This window comes from Malaclemys terrapin, chromosome 1 (assembly GCF_027887155.1).
Source record: "Malaclemys terrapin pileata isolate rMalTer1 chromosome 1, rMalTer1.hap1, whole genome shotgun sequence".
Lineage (NCBI taxonomy): Eukaryota > Metazoa > Chordata > Testudines > Emydidae > Malaclemys > Malaclemys terrapin.
In genome coordinates, this window is record NC_071505.1 from 343,556,669 (window position 1) to 343,573,140 (window position 16,472).

The 16,472-nt window shown below is 44.6% G+C and overlaps 1 protein-coding gene across 1 annotated transcript in view; it reads left to right on the plus strand.

Moving 5' to 3' along the window:
* LOC128842975 (disintegrin and metalloproteinase domain-containing protein 20-like) overlaps positions 1-16,472 on the plus strand; it is a 189,397-nt gene that overhangs the window by 77,381 nt on the left and 95,544 nt on the right. Inside the window, exon 9 of the mRNA XM_054039427.1 lies at positions 10,164-10,333. Within this exon, the coding sequence (XP_053895402.1) occupies positions 10,164-10,333 (170 nt within the window). The remainder of the gene's footprint in view (positions 1-10,163; positions 10,334-16,472) is intronic.

Here is a 16,472-nt window from a genome sequence, read left to right on the forward strand (position 1 = left end):
TTCCCTTCTATTCGGCACTAGTGAGGCCACATCTGGAGTATTGCATCCAGTTTTGGAGCCCTACTATAGAAAGGATGTGGACAAATTGGAGAGAGTCCAGCGGAGGGCAATGGAAATGATTAGGGGGCTGGGGCACATGACTTACGAAGAGAGGCTGAGGGAACTGGGCTTATTTAGTATGCAGAAGAGAAGAGAGGGGGGATTTGATAGCAGTCTTCAACTACCTGAAGGGGGGTTCCAAGAGGATGGAGATAGGCTGTTCTCAGTGGTGGCAGATGACAGAAGAAGAAACAATGGTCTCAAGCTGAAGTGGAGGAGGTCTAGTTTTTATATTAGGAAAAACTATTTCACTAGGAGGGTGGTGAATCACTGGAATGGGTTACCTAGGGAGGTGGTGGAATCTCCATCCTTGGAGGTTTTTAAGGTCAGGCTTGACAAAGCCCTGTCTGGGATGATTTAGTTCAGGTTTGTCCTGCTTTAAGCAGGGGGCTGAACTAGATGACCTTATGAGGTGTCTTCCAACCCTAATCTTTTATTATTCTATGATTCTATGCCAAAACCCTTCATGAAGTCACCCAAGCTATTCCTTTCTGTTATGGAAACGTCTCAAGGATCAGCCATATCTAAGCAAAGGCTCTCAAAATGGATTTCTGGGTGCATTCTCCTTTGCTACCACCATCATGATCTGCAACGCCCACTGGGAACTTGAACACACTCCACCATATCACTACCTCAATAGCCTTCCTGAACAATGTACCCATCACAGAGATCTGTGAATCAGCCACCTGGGCATAAGCCCACACCTTCACGGAGCATTATGCAATTGAGCAAGATTCAATCTCAGATGCTCTGTTAGGATGAGCTGTCTTATCATTGCTTGCAGGTCCAATTCTGAAGCACCAGCCTTCCAACAAGGGGCACTGCTCTACAGTCACCTAAAGTGGAGCACCCACAGGGACACAGCTTGATGAAGAAGAGAGGGTTATTTACCTTGTGCAGTAATTGAGGTTCTTCGAGATATGTATCCCTGTGGGTGCTTCACTATCTGCCCTTTTCCCCTCTCCTTCAGAGTTCAGACATGCAGAAGGAATTGAGGGTGATTTGGCTGCACCGCACTATATATATAGCCTCCAGTGCGATACAGGGAACCCGTGTGTGGCCCCAAATGGGCACTGCTACTATGAATCTCCAGGATGGGGGACACAGACTCACCTAAAGTGGAGCACCCACAGGAACACGCATCTCGAAGAACATCAATTACTGCACAAAGTGAATAACCCTCTTGTATTGTAAGAACCTATGGGACTGGAACCTGGGACCGAGGGGCAAAAAGGTGGAGGCGTAGGGTCTGGGCTGCTGACACTTCTGCATCACCAGTGGAAGCTTAGGCTGTGTTGCTGCTGAAAGACTCTGGAGAAAGTACTTCCCACCAGGGCCTGAGTGGCAGCCCCTTACAGCCCATTGATTGGCTGATGCTAGTATTTAAACCAGGAAGCCATCATGGGAAGCTATCTGGGCAACAATGCAGACAGCCTGCCTGCTTCTTTCTGCTCCAGACCTTGGTTGCTGTAGACACTGGACTCCGGCTTCTGACCATGGTTTCTCCTCGATCTTGTTATTTGCTACCTGACCCCAACTTCCTGATATCCTGACCTGTTTGGACGTTAACTGGTATCTGCCTCCCCCGTGCAACTTGTTGCTTGACCCTGACTTACTGGCATTCTGACCTGGCTCATTCCTGACCCCATTACTCATTTCTGGACTACAACTTAGAAGCTGACTGGTATACACAGGCCATCCATGGCTCAGCCTTGATAGGTGTGAAGCATGGCTCCATTTCTTAATACTCTGGGTAATATAATTAATACCTTGATGATCACTTTACTCCAACTTAAAAGTACTTAAAATGAAATACTTACAGGTCCATCATTGTTGCTGTTGAGGCAAGCAGTTTTTCTGGCTTCCATCAACCTGTAGGATACAGACCTCCCTACATCTATCATCCTATTTATTCAATATGAGTCACCATAGGACCTCAGCATTTTCAATATCAGGAGACCTTTCTTTAGAAGATTTTCGTGATTAGTCGCTAACACTCCCTCACCAGAACTTTCCCATTTTAGCAAAGCTGGGTAATTGGCTCATAAAAGCCTCGAAACTCCAATTGGTCTTGTGCATATCAAGCACTACCTGTCTCGCCTATTGTCATAACTATAAAGGGAAGAGTAACAGTCCTCCTGTGTACAATACTATAAAATCCCTCCTGGCCAGAGACTCCAAAATCCTTTTACCTGTAAAGGGTTAAGAAGCTCAGGTAACCTGGCTGACACCTGACCCAAAGGACCAATAAGGGGACAAGATACTTTCAAATCTTGATGGGGGGAAGGTTTTTGTTTGTGCTCTTTGTTTTGGTGGTTGTTCGCTCTTGGGACTGAGAGGGACCAGACATCAATCCATGCTCTCCAAATCTTTCTGAACAAGTCTCTCATATTTCAAACTTGTAAGTAAACAGCCAGGCAAGGCGTGTTAATTTTATCTTTGTTTTCTCAACTTGTAAATGTACCTTTTGCTAGGGTGTTTACCTTTGTTTGCTGTAACTTTGAACCTAAGGCTAGAGGGGGATCCTCTGGGCTCTTTAAGTTTGATTACCCTGTAAAGTTATTTTCCATCCTGATTTTACAGAGATGATTTTTACCTTTTTCTTTAATTAAAAGCCTTCTTTTTAAGAACCTGATTGATTTTTCCTTGTTTTTAGATCCAAGGGGGTTGGATCTTGATCCACCAGGAGTTGGTGGGAGAAAGGAGGGGGGATGGTTAATTTCTCCTTGTTTTAAGATCCAAGGGGTTTGGATCTGTATTCACCAGGGAATTGGTGAAGAGTCTCTCAAGGCTACCCAGGGAAGGGAATTAGCACATTGGGAGTGGTGGCAGCGAACCAAATCTAAGCTGGTAGTTAAGCTTAGAAGTTTTCAAGCAGGCCCCCACATCTGTACCCTAAAGTTCAGAGTGGGGAAGGAGCCTTGACACCTGTGCTTTATTAACCTCAGCAAGAACAAGCACATCCCAGATCAATGAATGGTTTGCTGGCGAGCTTTACTCAGTTCCAAGAGTTGGGTAGACCTCCTAGGGCAAGACAGAGCCAAAAAGGCCACCTGTCAAGTCATGATGCTCAGGGAAATGCAGACTGCACCAGCCAAGCAATGCAACTCTTCTGGCTAATTTCCTCCACTCTTGGTGTGTTGGTTGAGTGGTTATGGCAAGAAGTCTTCCTTCCAATATGGGGAACACCCAAAGTGGAACTCTTGTCCTCCACAACCTGCCAAACTTTTGCACTGGTTCAATTGAGTCCTGGCAAACTTCACTGGAGATTCAAGTAGTGAAAATCATTGTTTCCTTGTAAACATGTAAGCAAACACAACCCATGAGGCAGGGAGAATGCTATGAACTATGAGGATCTCCTGGGCCCTAAACTAAATAACTCCTTGCACCATATGCTTTTCCTGAATAAAGGACTGATACCTTCTTGCAGCTGGTTGTTCCTTGACTCTTTTAAAGTATTTTTGAAAGTTTGCATCCTCCTAGCCTCTTTGAAGCCGTGTTGTTCAGTTGTCACTCTGGGCTCAAGTGCTTGAAGGAAATCCTCTTTATTCATTGACACAGTTCCAGCTGCTTTTGCATAGCAGAACACAGACTTTTGCAGCACTCCTTTGCCAAACTTCCTGTCTAGGAGGTTAAACCACTTCAAGGTACAGTTCCTACTACCACATCTTTCTTTCCCAGCCAAAACTTAATAATGAGAGCACTTAACAAACAACATTGATATAATACATAATTCCAAATACTTGTAACCAAGCTGCTATCAAAACTTACTAACAATGTTCAATTGATATCTGTGGGTTTTGCACTGTTGCTTGGACTTGCGAGTTTCCTATGAAATATCAGTACTACTGTTGTCAGAAGTAGTATATTCATTTTTTCTGGCAGGGTTCATGTCCCAGGGCTTGTTTGTGTTTAACCTGTTGTGGTTGTGGCCTAGCTGAGACGTTCTAAGGCAAAATAGCAAACTAAGTGTCCCTTATCTCCCTACCTTCTTCAAGTAGGAGGTGTCGCCCATTCCTTGGTATATGTCTTTCTGAGATTACCACCCCCTAAAGCTGCAGGGCAATCTCCTGTGATACCACTGCTGTTTACAACTACTAATTTCCATCATAGATGTGCACTGCATCATTTTCATGAAGTGGTGGCAGTTTGCAGGACACCTAGTCATGTAACCTTTTTGTTGTTTGGTTATTCAATTAGTTGTTTAGATTAATCTGTTCCTTTGTATTTCTGCAAATTCCCAGTTCCTCTGACAACTTCTGGTATTGCAGACATTTTAGTTGTCAGCTTTCTCTTAAACATAGTATAGGTAGGTGACAATCCATGTTTCATCCTGTAACTTAACAATGCTAAGTATGGCTCAAAGGTCTAGTCTGTAGACTTTTTTCAGTAGCCACTTTATTATTTTTAACATCATTTCCCACCAACGCATAGGAGCTCATGCCTACTGAGTTGCAGCCCACTATCAGACATTTAGTGTCAGGTATGTTATGTTTAGGAAGAATATAAGCACAATTGGTTGTTTAGCTGGAGTACCTTCAAGTAAAGCTATCTCAGATAAGTGAGAATAATTCTCTAGGATGAGTAGTACATAGTTCTTTCCAGTTAATGAAACAAATATATGCCTAATTTTCTCCCAGAGGTCAGTTTTTCATGGGCAAACAACACAGGCTCGTTTTCCTGACTTGGTCTGCATTTCTGGCATATGCATCAAACCATGACAACTTCCTCAATGTTGGTGTTTATTTGAGGCCAGTATAAAACATCTTTAGGCCTTCTCTTAGATTTTTCAGCCCCTAAATGACCTTCATGTATTCTTTTTAACATATTTTTCTGTAACATCAGAGGGATCGCCATGCTGTCTTTAAACAGAATCCTATCCAGGATGGAGCACTTCCCCCGGAATTGGTGATAGGGGCTGAGGACATGCTATCCTGGCCACCCTATGCAATAGCCTTAATCACTTTCTGCAGGTTCACATCCTGAGGTGTTGCTATGGCAATCACAATCCACATTTCTTTTGAGACAGAGTCAGTGTTTTTATTTATTTTGTTTTATCTATCTAGCTAGCTATCCTAATTGACATGTACAATGTCTATCTCTGGATTTTTGTTCTAGGGAGTGTGTCTACAGCCACCAAATCTCTCTCGGGTTTGTATTTGTTTGGCAAATCATACATTTGTAATTGAAAAAATTATCTCTATATTCATGGGGGTGGGGGGAGAAAAGAGAGGTTGTCAGCCTCCTGTGAGTAATGGCAATACATGATTAATGGTCAGTTATGTGGATTCCCTGAAATAGACTTGAAACTTTATACACCCATGTACATCTTGCTGTGTTAACGTCTCTCCCAGGTATGTTATTTCCATGACATGGAATTTTCATTTTTGTTTGTTAAGCTTTAGCCCTGGAGCTTTTGCTCTTTCCAAAGCTGCCCAGAGCCTCTGGTCATGCACTTCTACTATTTTCCCCCAGATCAGATCATCTAGGAAAACTTTAATACCCTCTATAATAACATCAACAATTTCTTGTGTTTTCCATTGAAACATCTCAGTTGCCAATGAAACCTGAACGACGGTCTGCAGAAACTGTCCACCCCAAACAGTGCATGGAATGTGCACAAACTGTTTTTGGAAGAGCACCTGCCAGAAATCTGCATCCACTGTAGAAAAATATTTGGCAAAAGCCATGTTCCTCAACATATTTCCTCAGATAGGTAGTGAAGAAATTTCTCCCTTTTTATATATTTAATTATTTTGGGTTTATAAAGAAGTGAAAGGTTCTGTGTCTCTTTTTCCCCCCCCTACAAAGATCAGAGAGTGTACATGCTCTGTTGGTTCTTCTGCTTGCTCTGTGATTCCCTGAGCAACGAGCCTGTCTAGATCCTATTTTAGCCTCTGCCTTAGGGTCAGGAGAACTTTCCTAGGGTCATGAATCGTGGGGTAGATGCACTCTGTACTCTGTTGAGACCTTTGGTATGCCCTGCAAGATCTCCTCAAACTGTTTCTCAGTTGTTTTGGTCCCTTGTCCCCCCACTGAGTACACTCTGTTGATGAGACCAAGGGCTTCAATTAAGACATTTTTTTCTCAATAATCGGCAGACCCTCCTTATATGGGTTTTCACAGGGAAAAGGTACCCTATTGCCCCTATTCTAAGTTCCTTCCTATGGTTATTTCTGAATTCCATGTCAACCAAAGCATCCTTTTACCTATCTTTTTTTTTCTGAAACCCCATGCTCCTGCCAAAGTGAAAAGACTTCTTTCCCTCAATGTCAGGGCATGCTTCACAAGAGCACAAGCTGCCTCTATAGACAAAGGGGCTGCTCTGCTATGCCTAGCCATAAGGGGACACAGCGACCTGTGCTTGGTCTGGAGCTCTCCAACTTCCAGTCGTCAAATACCTGAAAAGGCTTCTGAATTTCAATCCTCCATTTAAATGTAAGCAGAGTCAGGATGAGCTCTACCCTGACATCTGGTGGTGAATTACGGTGAGTGTGGAAAAGAACTCCAGGGGCTGATCTTGTTTGCATAGGCACACCCACCCGCCTGGCATGAGACAACAGCAACTGATAGTGGTTACTTTGGATGGGGTGGGAACCCCAGTTTCTCTGTTATTGGGGCAGGAGGAATAAAGTGTTGTTACCCTGATTATGTGAATCAAGGACAATGAAACTGTTTTATGACAGAGTGTCTCACCATCACCTAAGTAGCACTCGCTAGACAAGGGATGTGGGTTCCACAATCCAGTGAATGGAGAGAGGATGGGGCCAGGTGTTTGTACCTGATGGTATGGGCCCCCTTTGAGGGCTTGAAACACCAATTAGACCATCTCATCTCTCCACTGTTGAATGTCAGAGCTAACTTTGATTCTATTAGGAGTCTAGTTACAGGCTGCTGAGCTGAATTAACTTTGGGCCAATGGTGCACCAGCACTGGGGCTCCCCTACTGTGAGTTGAAATCACAAAAGAGCTAAAAAGCAACAGAGGGTCCTGTAGCACCTTTAAGACTAACAGAAGTATTGGGAGCATAAGCTTTCGTGGGTAAGAACCTCACTTCTTCAGATGCAAGTGCTAAAAGAGCTAAAGTTATTAAGAGCTGAGATCACTGAGTGCTGTGTTAACTAGTGGGGGAGCCTGAAGCTATATTGCTAAGCAGCTGGCAGAGCAGTTTGCGGGGACGGCTGGAGGAGCAGCGAGCGGAGCGGAGTCTTGCGGGGATGGTTGGAGCGGCCCAAGGAACGGCGAGCGGAGCTGTTTGCAGGGACGGCTGGAGCGGCTCACAGGTCGGTGAGCGGAGCCATTTGCGGAGATGGCTGGAGCGGCTCACAGGTCGGTGAGCGGAGTGGAGCAGCTCGTAGAGCAGAGCAGTTCGTGGGACGGCAGGAAGTGGACTGGCTCGTGGTGAAGGCTGCGGCGGAACCCCACGGAGAGACGGCCGGCCTCAGATCACGTAAGGTGCCCCTTAACACCCTGCGTGCCCCCCTTTTACTCTAGGGCTGCACTGACCAGGGACAGAGACTTTGGGGGTTGTTGGACTTTTGGGACTTTGGGTGGTTGCTGGACCCAAGAGACTTTGGGGGTGTTGGACTTTGGGGACTCTGGGTGATTTCTGGGTTGCTGGATTCAAGAACCAAAGGGAAAGGACACAGCTCAGTTTGCTGGGGTGGGTCTTTTGCTCATGGTTTGTGTTATGAATCCTGTTTGTGGTGTTTTTCCAATTTAATGCTGATGTCGTTTACCTCATGTTATTAAACATTTTCTGCTACACTCAGACTCCGTGCTTGCGAGAGGGGAAGTATTGCCTCTTAGAGGCGCCCAGGGGCTGGTATGTAATTGTCCCAGGTCACTGGGTGGGGGCTCGAGCTGGTTTTGCATTGCATTATTGAAATGGAACCCCTAGATACAGAACCCGGCCCTTGTTGCTGCCAACTTAGATGGGCAGAAGGGTTACATAAAAATAAAGGGAGTAAAGAAAAAGCCCTCACTGCATGCCCATTCTCCCCTGGGCTCCCATTGCTATCCAGCACTGTGCTAAGTGTCTGGGAATGTGGGAGTTCTCCTGCCGTGTCCCTAAGTTTCCACTGATACCCTGCCATGTTAAGGGATATGGATGATGATAATGAACAGGCTTTGCTCATCTGCCCCCTCTGCTTTTTTGCCCTTTAGGTGTGGGGAGGCTGTGAGTGGGAGACAAAGACCTTAGCTGGTTTCTGGTGTTGTTTCCAGGTCTGTCCATTCTCTCTTGCTAAAAAGACCCTATAAATATCAATGGGGAGAAGAAGAACCATCATAAATAGCTTTTAAAATAATGTTTTTTCCCCTAAATGTCAGGACATACTTATTTAAAAGATGCTCTACCAGAAACTTGAATTTTGGAAATATGTTGTCAAGGCTCCTTCCCCACTCTGAACTTTAGGGTACAGATGTGGGGGCCTGCATGAAAACTTCTAAGCTTAACTACCAGCTTAGATCTGGTCCGCTGCCACCACTCCCGATGTGCTAATTCCCTTCCCTGGGTACTCTTGAGAGACTCTTCACCAATTCCCTGGTGAATACAGATCCAAACCCCTTGGATCTTAAAACAAGGAGAAATTAACCATCACCCCCCGTTCTCCCACCAACTTCTGGTGGATCAAGATCCAACCCCCTTGGATCTAAAAACAAGGAAAAATCAATCAGGTTCTTAAAAAGAAGGCTTTTAATTAAAGAAAAAGGTAAAAATCATCTCTGTGAATCAGGATGGAAAATAACTTTACAGGGTAATCAAACTTAAAGAGCCCAGAGGATCCCCCTCTAGCCTTAGGTTCAAAGTTACAGCAAACAGAGGTAAACACCCTAGCAAAAGGTACATTTACAAGTTGAGAAAACAAAGATAAAACTAACACGCCTTGCCTGGCTGTACATTCAAGTTTGAAATATGAGAGACTTGTTCAGAAAGATTTGGAGAGCCTGGATTGATGTCTGGTCCCTTTTAGTCCCAAGAGCGAACTCTCCCCAAAAACAAAGAGCACAAACAAAAGCCTTCCCCCCACCAAAATTTGAAAGTATCTTATCCCCTTATTGATCCTTTGGGTCAGGTATCAGCCAGGTTACCTGAGCTTCTTAACCCTTTACAGGTAAAAGGATTTTGGAGTCTCTGGCCAGGAGGGATTTTATAGTATTGTACACAGGAGGGCTGTTACCCTTCCCTTTATAGTTATGACATATGTTGTTATTATTTTTATCTCAATTTTGAGTGTCCCTTTAAAAAGTTTGACTTCATATTAGTATAGTTAATACATAGGTCTTCTGTCACGCCTTATTCAGTTTAGCGTTCTGACAACATATTGTTGGATTGTTCTCTGCAATATAATTTAAAGTCATTAATAGTAACCCCCCTACTCAGTTCCAGGAAGCTGCATACATGAGTCCCCCTCAGAGCTGTGCATGAGAGTGGTTATTTCAAGTTAATTCACGCAGGGCCGGCTCCAGGGTTCTTGCCGCCCCAAGCGGCAGAAAAAAAAAAAAAAAGCCCCGATCGCGATCTGCGGCAGCAATTTGGCGGGAGGTCCTTCGCTCCGGCCGGGAGTGAGGGACCGTCCACCAAATTGCCGCCGAATAGCTGGACGTGCCGCACCTCTCCAGAGTGGCTGCCTCAAGAACCTGCTTGGCAAGCTGGTGCCTGGAGCCGGCCCTGAATTCACGAGACAGAAAGTAGAAGTGACTATCACCAGAACAGACAAACTGGCTGTACACAAACTACAGTCAATTGCGCACACACAAAAAAAACAAATGAAAAAATATATATTTTCTGATAAATTCTTTCCGCTTTAGTAGTCATGAGTGTTGTTTGTAACTATAATATGTAAACATTTTTCCAGACAGAAATAAGATTGTTCAGATCAGCAACAGATCAGTATCCCTTTAACGTTATGGTTTTATTCTGAGCTGCAGAGCAGCTTCTGTGGCTGAAGAGGTAAACAGGAACACAGACTGGGGAGTGACACCAGTAATGTGGATTATGTGAAGGATGATAGCTTCAAAGCATTACATGTAGATGCCTTTTTTAATATTTATATTTTCAGATGTACCGTCCATTTGGTCTTCATGTTGTTCTTATTGGATTAGAGCTTTGGACAGAAAGGGATCTCATTACAATTACACACCGTTTGGGTGACAGTCTTGAATTTTATTCAGCCTATGCTGAAAAGTTTCTTATGGGCCGTGTACGTTTCGACCACACAGAATTAATTTTGTAAGGTTCTTTTATTTTAATCTTTTAAATATATGGTAATACTGTTCTTTATATTTATTACTGTCAATATCAAATTCAGACCTTAAAGATATTTTGCACGATTTTGTTTGGAAACTACACAAAGTACCCTGCCCAAAATGCTTCCATTATTCTCCTGCATAGCCCAACTGGCCATTGCAGCATTAGGTTTTCCTTTGGGTTCTGTAGCCTAAGAAGCATAAGCAGCTTGATAGTCTCCACCTACCTGGGAAAATCCTCAGTTCATTCTTAAAGACTAACAGATTTATTTGGCCATAAGCTTTTGTGGGTAAAAAACCCCACTTCTTCAGATGCATGGATTTTCACTCCATGCATCTGAAGAAGTGGGGGATTTTTTACTCACGAAAGTTTATGCCCAAATAAATCCGTTAGTCTTTAAGGTGCCACCGGACTCCTCATTGTTTTTGTGGCTACAGACTAACATGGCTACCCCTCTGATTTTCAATTCATTCTATTTTCCATGCAACAGCACACATGGCTTCCAGACCTCCTGACCCACACTGGACAAAGCAAATGAGAAACCCGGTTCAAATTCTAAATGTTTGACCAACTGTACAATTTCTTATTCAGTTTGTTTCTTGTAATTGATTTTTGGGGCAGATTTGCTAAGGCTTCAGCTCTACGGCACTCTGCTTTAGTTACTATTCAGGAACCAGGGCCCCAGTGTGCTAGGAACTGTTCAAACATTCATAGATTATAAATCCAGAAATGACCATTTGATCGTCTTGTCTAGCTTGCACAACACAGCTCAAAGGTCTTGCCTGAATTAATTCCTGTTTGAACTAGAGCATATCTTTTAGAAAAACACCCAATCTTTGGTAAAGTGTTCCAATGGGTTAACTACCCTCGCTGTAAAATATGTTCCTTATTTCTAGTCTACGTTTGTCTAGCCTCAACTTCCAACCACTGGATTTTGTTATAGTTTTATCTGCTAGACTGAAGAGCCCTCTATTATCAGATTCCAGTTCCTCATGTAGGTAGGGACAGGCCTTGATCAAGTCACCCTTTAACCTTCTCTTTGATAACCTAGACAGATTAAGCTCTTTGAGTATTTCACTATAAGGCATGTTTCCATTCTTTTAATTATTATTAATTAATTATAATTATAAAGGTCCTTGTCTTAATCCTGTCCGGTTTTCAACAACCTTCTTGAATTAAGGACACCAGACCTGGACAAAATATTCCAGTAGCTGTTGCCCCAGTACAAAATACAGGGCTGATATAATCTCTCTCTTCTACTCAATATCCCCCTGTTTATACAGACCCTACCTCAGCTACTATAGCTAACTGCCCCCAAGAAGCCCTTATGGGAGCTAGGGCTTTGCCCCATATGATGGTAAATCAGCTTTTTTCTCTTTCCCTTATGTTTCTGTCTAGTATAGGATATATATGAACTCTGATCTGGAGGAATATGAAGAAAAGACTCAGGAAAGATTCCTTGATCATAAAGAAAGAATTTAATATCATTCATATACATCTGGGGCCCTCTGTAGAGTCAAAGACAAAACAAGGAAACAAAGAGGTAGAGATGACTAGGTATATTTCCTTTGAACTTCAAGGAAGGGAGATGTGTGTCCCACTGTACTCCTTCCTGGAAAAAGTGAATGTGAAAACAGAAGTGCCGTAATAAATATAAATGGTTCAATGAGAAGGCTCAGAATTTGTATGTTGTGTTCAAATCTGACACTTCCCAAGGTGAATGTAGCCATTTGCTTTTCCGGTAAAGAATTCATTAATTTCACCTGTAGTGTACTTCCTCTTTCTTGTATATATGATATCCATGGTCCATACCTTTTCAGACAGCAGTTGACATGTCAGATCAGGATCGGCCCACAACATTTTGGCACCTGAGGTGGGGAGCTCAAATGATGCCCCCATGCCCGGTCGCTTGGGCCAAAACTTGGAAAGGTCTCAATTCTGCCTTCTTCCTGTTCTACTCCTCTCATGGTACTGCTCTACTACCTACCCCAATAAAGGAGAACTAACAACTTAAAATGCCTTGTTCAAAATTTTTAAGTAACACTTAACTTTCAAATGCCTGAACAGCAAATGTAACTTTTCTTGTCTGCATAGTAAACACTGGCATTTTTATCCGTTTGAATAATCAAAGTGGTACTTTCCGTGCCTTCTTGGTTGCAAAGATTTGAACTGCTTCCTGAAGGGGCACAGTCTGGGCCCAGCTCATGCTCTATTGAGATGGTTGCAAGGCTGACCAGCCTCTCCTGTGTCATTGTGGAGCGTAGATGTGTTTTTATTAATTTCAGCTCGGAGAAGCTGCATTCTACACTGGCAACTGTTACAGGAAGTATTAGAAGTATGCGCAGAACAACAAAAGTAGTTGGAAAGAGGGTGGACATCTTATTCGTGCATATATATTTCAGAACAGCCTTTGGAGTTGATCCTGATGAAATGTATCTTGAAAGGGCTTTCAGTTCATCACCTAAATCACTCGCATCAATACCACACAGGTCATCATGTGTCAACAATGTCTCTAGTGCCCTGCATTGCTGGTGTAGGTCTTCTTCAGGTATAGTGAGGAGTTTAGGAATATCATACAACATCTGAAATATATTGTTGTGTTCCTTGAGCTGCATGAAACATTCTTCAACTGACTGTATTGCACAATCTAGCAGTCGGCTAAAGAATTCAACCTTGAATTGTTATTTGGGGTCTCTTATGGGATTATCCCATGCCTCGTATTGAAAATGTCTTCTTCTTTGGTGACTCTTATATTCTTGAATGGGCGGGAAAATAGCTTCAGTGTGAAGTTCCTCTGCCAACTTCTGTGCACTCTTCAGAACATTTTGAAATCCCTCATCTGACCAGTAAAACAGTAGGTATGACTTTGCTTTGTCCAGTTGTTCCATTGCTCCAGATATATCAAGGTCAACACCTTGGAGTCTCTTGCTTACAACATTTATTTCAAACAGTATATCATGCCACACAGAAATGTGAAGTTATGTATGTTTTTGGTGATTCCATTTCCCTCTGCCACTGTTCTCCCACAAACAGTTCCTGCCATAGCATTATCCTCCATAATGGCAACTATGGCATCATCTATCTTCCCAATTTGGGTTTGATAGGCTTTATCGCCTCCATGTGACTTTCCCATCGTGTGGCACTCAGTGGTTTCAGTGTCAGAGAGGATGTCCCCAGATGTTGCTTCAAAATTTGCCATCAATGAGTTGATGCAGAGAAAAATACATAGATGCTTTGAATTACATTACAAAATTCAGCAGCCTCACTAGAAGCGGATGTTGCATCACTGACCACCAAGTTCAGTTATGAGAACTGCATGAAACAAAAAAAGCTCGAGGGTTTAACTCTCGGTTCCGTGTCTCCACTCCTCTGTTCTTTCCTCTCATGTTGGCACCATTATTGTCACCCTGATCTGTCATGTCAGCTATTGCAATTCCCGTATCTTCCAGCTTTTTAAGAAGCATATTTGTCATACCAGCTCCTGTAGTATCATCAATGTCAATAAATTCTAAGAAATGCTCTCTGACAGTCACCATTGCAGGGACTTTTTCACTAGGTTCTGTTGTTACAAAACACACCATTAAAGTCATTTGTTCCGTATGGCTGATGTCAGGTGTGCAGTCCAGAATAACAGAGTAATATCTTGCTGACTTCAGATCTGCCACAATCTTTTGTTTGACTTTTGTTGCCAGTAACTGTATGATCTCATTTTGAATTGTTTTTCCAAGGTAGTGGTGTGTGTACATTTCTTGGGTGGTGATTCTTCTTAGATGCTCCTGGAGTACAGCATCAAACTCAGCCATCAGCTCCACAGTTTTAAGAAAGTTTCCATTGTTTGGCACATACAGCTGATCTGAAGTGCCACACAGTGCTAGGTTTTGAGTAGCAAGCATTCTCACAATGTATAAGTGGGAGAAAGGCTGTGCAAGCCAGGCAGACTGCTCTCAGGTCTCTCATGGAGTTCAGGTACCTTGAACGGTGTGGCCTTTCAGGTGTGGCTCCCCGACCCCAAAGAGAAATGTCTGTTCTAATGGTGGCAGTAGGGATGAAAGTGTTGAAGGGAATGCTCATTCTCACTCTCTTTGGGTCTGACCACCAGATGGGGGAGGTGATGACTTTGGTGGGAACACTCACTCTGGAGTTGATGAAATCTCGATCTGGTGAGTACTCTCACCGGAGCCAGGCCTGCAGACATTGTGGATGAAGGTGTTCACACAGCATTACACAAGTGCACAAGGTCATATAGTCTAATACCGAGAGGCACATTCTCCCCAAAGTTCTTGGTCTGCAAGTAATCCAAGCGATCAGGCTGCTCATTAACTAAAATGAGCCTTTTCAAAACATTTTGCCAGTAAAGACATTCTGATGCAATCTTCTCTTGATGCTGATCATCTATGGTGGCCTTTAACCTTAGTCTCATCTCAAGCTGTTTCTGGTGATTTGCTGCCTTCTCATGGCATGCCAGATTTCTAGCCAGATTTTTCCAGTCCTTTCTTCCTGTAGAACCCAATGTGGCTGCAACATTAGACTGGAAGCGTTTGCAACAAAAACAGTATGCAGCATTCTGGGTTTTTGAGTACATAAGCCATGGCCTCTCCACTTTGTCACCAATGGGGATTTCATGCCAGTAATGTGTTGGATGGAAACTTCTATTTTCGTTGTCTTTGGGGAACATGAAGTTTTTCACTTGCTGTGGCCCATGCAGTACAAGGAAATCCCTCAGGCTACTGCTCAAGTGGGTCCACAGTCCTGGATCATCTAGACTTAAGGAACTACGCTCAGCAGCATCTGTTTCTTGCACCTCATCCACACTCCTCTCTGATCTACACTTTTCTTCAGGAATGTGCATGGTTACATCCATTTGAGATGGAGATATGGATGCTGCAGTAGCTGCCAGGTCACCTGCACTCTGACTAACTGGAAGATCAGGCATCTCCTCACCACTCACATCCTCACTGGGGCCGGAAGGCTCACCATGAACATTTGTGTCTATGTATCTCAGGAGAGCTTCTTCCTGCTTATGTAAGCGGGGGAATGGTCCCGCTATTGTGGGGAACTTTCCTGGCTTCTGCACTACCCCGGTGAAGTGGGCTAGCGAAAGGATCCGAGTCCTCGCTCCCACTTCCTTTACCCAGAGGCCTCCCTGCCCTTGAGGACTCCCCTTCCACTCTCCTGTCTGGCAGTGTCCTCGTAAACCCCGACAAGGCTGGGCCCAAGATTCCTGGGGGGCTCGACCCCCAACCCTGCTGTGGTCACCCAGGACAGGGGCTAGGGTGTCCCCACTCCGGGGTACTCTCTCTGTACTGGGCACCTCCCTGACCCACTGATCATTTCATACAATTTAAAGCAAATACAAGTTGTTTAACAATTAATTTTAAAAAAGAATAAGGAAAAATGGGAAAGGTTAAAGGAAAACACATCACCCCGCTATGTGGCAGGGAACATTACAAACAGTGTCTCTGGTACGTCAGGGCAGTTCAGTCTGTTCCTTGTAGGTCCCAGGCCTGCTTCTCAGGCCCTGTCTGTGCTGCAGGGACGCTGTGGGTTGGACACTTGCTCTGGTGGTGGTCACATGCTCTCAGGCTCTAGGTGGCAGGACCCTTCTTCCCAGCGTCGCCCCCGCCCGGTCGGGGTTATGATCCCCCTGCAAGTCTGGCCTGCAAGGCCTCTTGGCTGAGGCGTCTCCCTGTGCTGGGCCCACTGCCCAGGGTCCCCCTCACTCTCCCCAGCTGCTCACCACACTCGGACTGCACACGGCTCCGGACTGCCCCAGCCCCAGCTCCGGACTGCTCCAGCCCCGGCTCCAGCTCCACTCTGCCTCAGCAGGGCTGCTGCTGCTGCTCTGCCTTCAGCTCCCTGGGCTGCTTCTCTGGCCTCTCTGGCTCTGGTTGCTGCAGCTCTGCCCCCAGCACAGCTCTGCTCTGCAGGCTGCTTCTGTGACTCTGCTCCCAGCTCTGACCTGCTTCCTGGCTGCTTGTCTGGCCCCTCTGGCTCTGGTTGCTACAGCTCTGTTCCCAGGGCAGGGCTGCTCTCTCTGGGCTGTGCTCTGGCTTTGGGGCTGCAGCTCTGCTCCCAGCAGCTCAGCTCGGGCCCCTGCTCTCTTCTTAGCTCGGCCCCACTC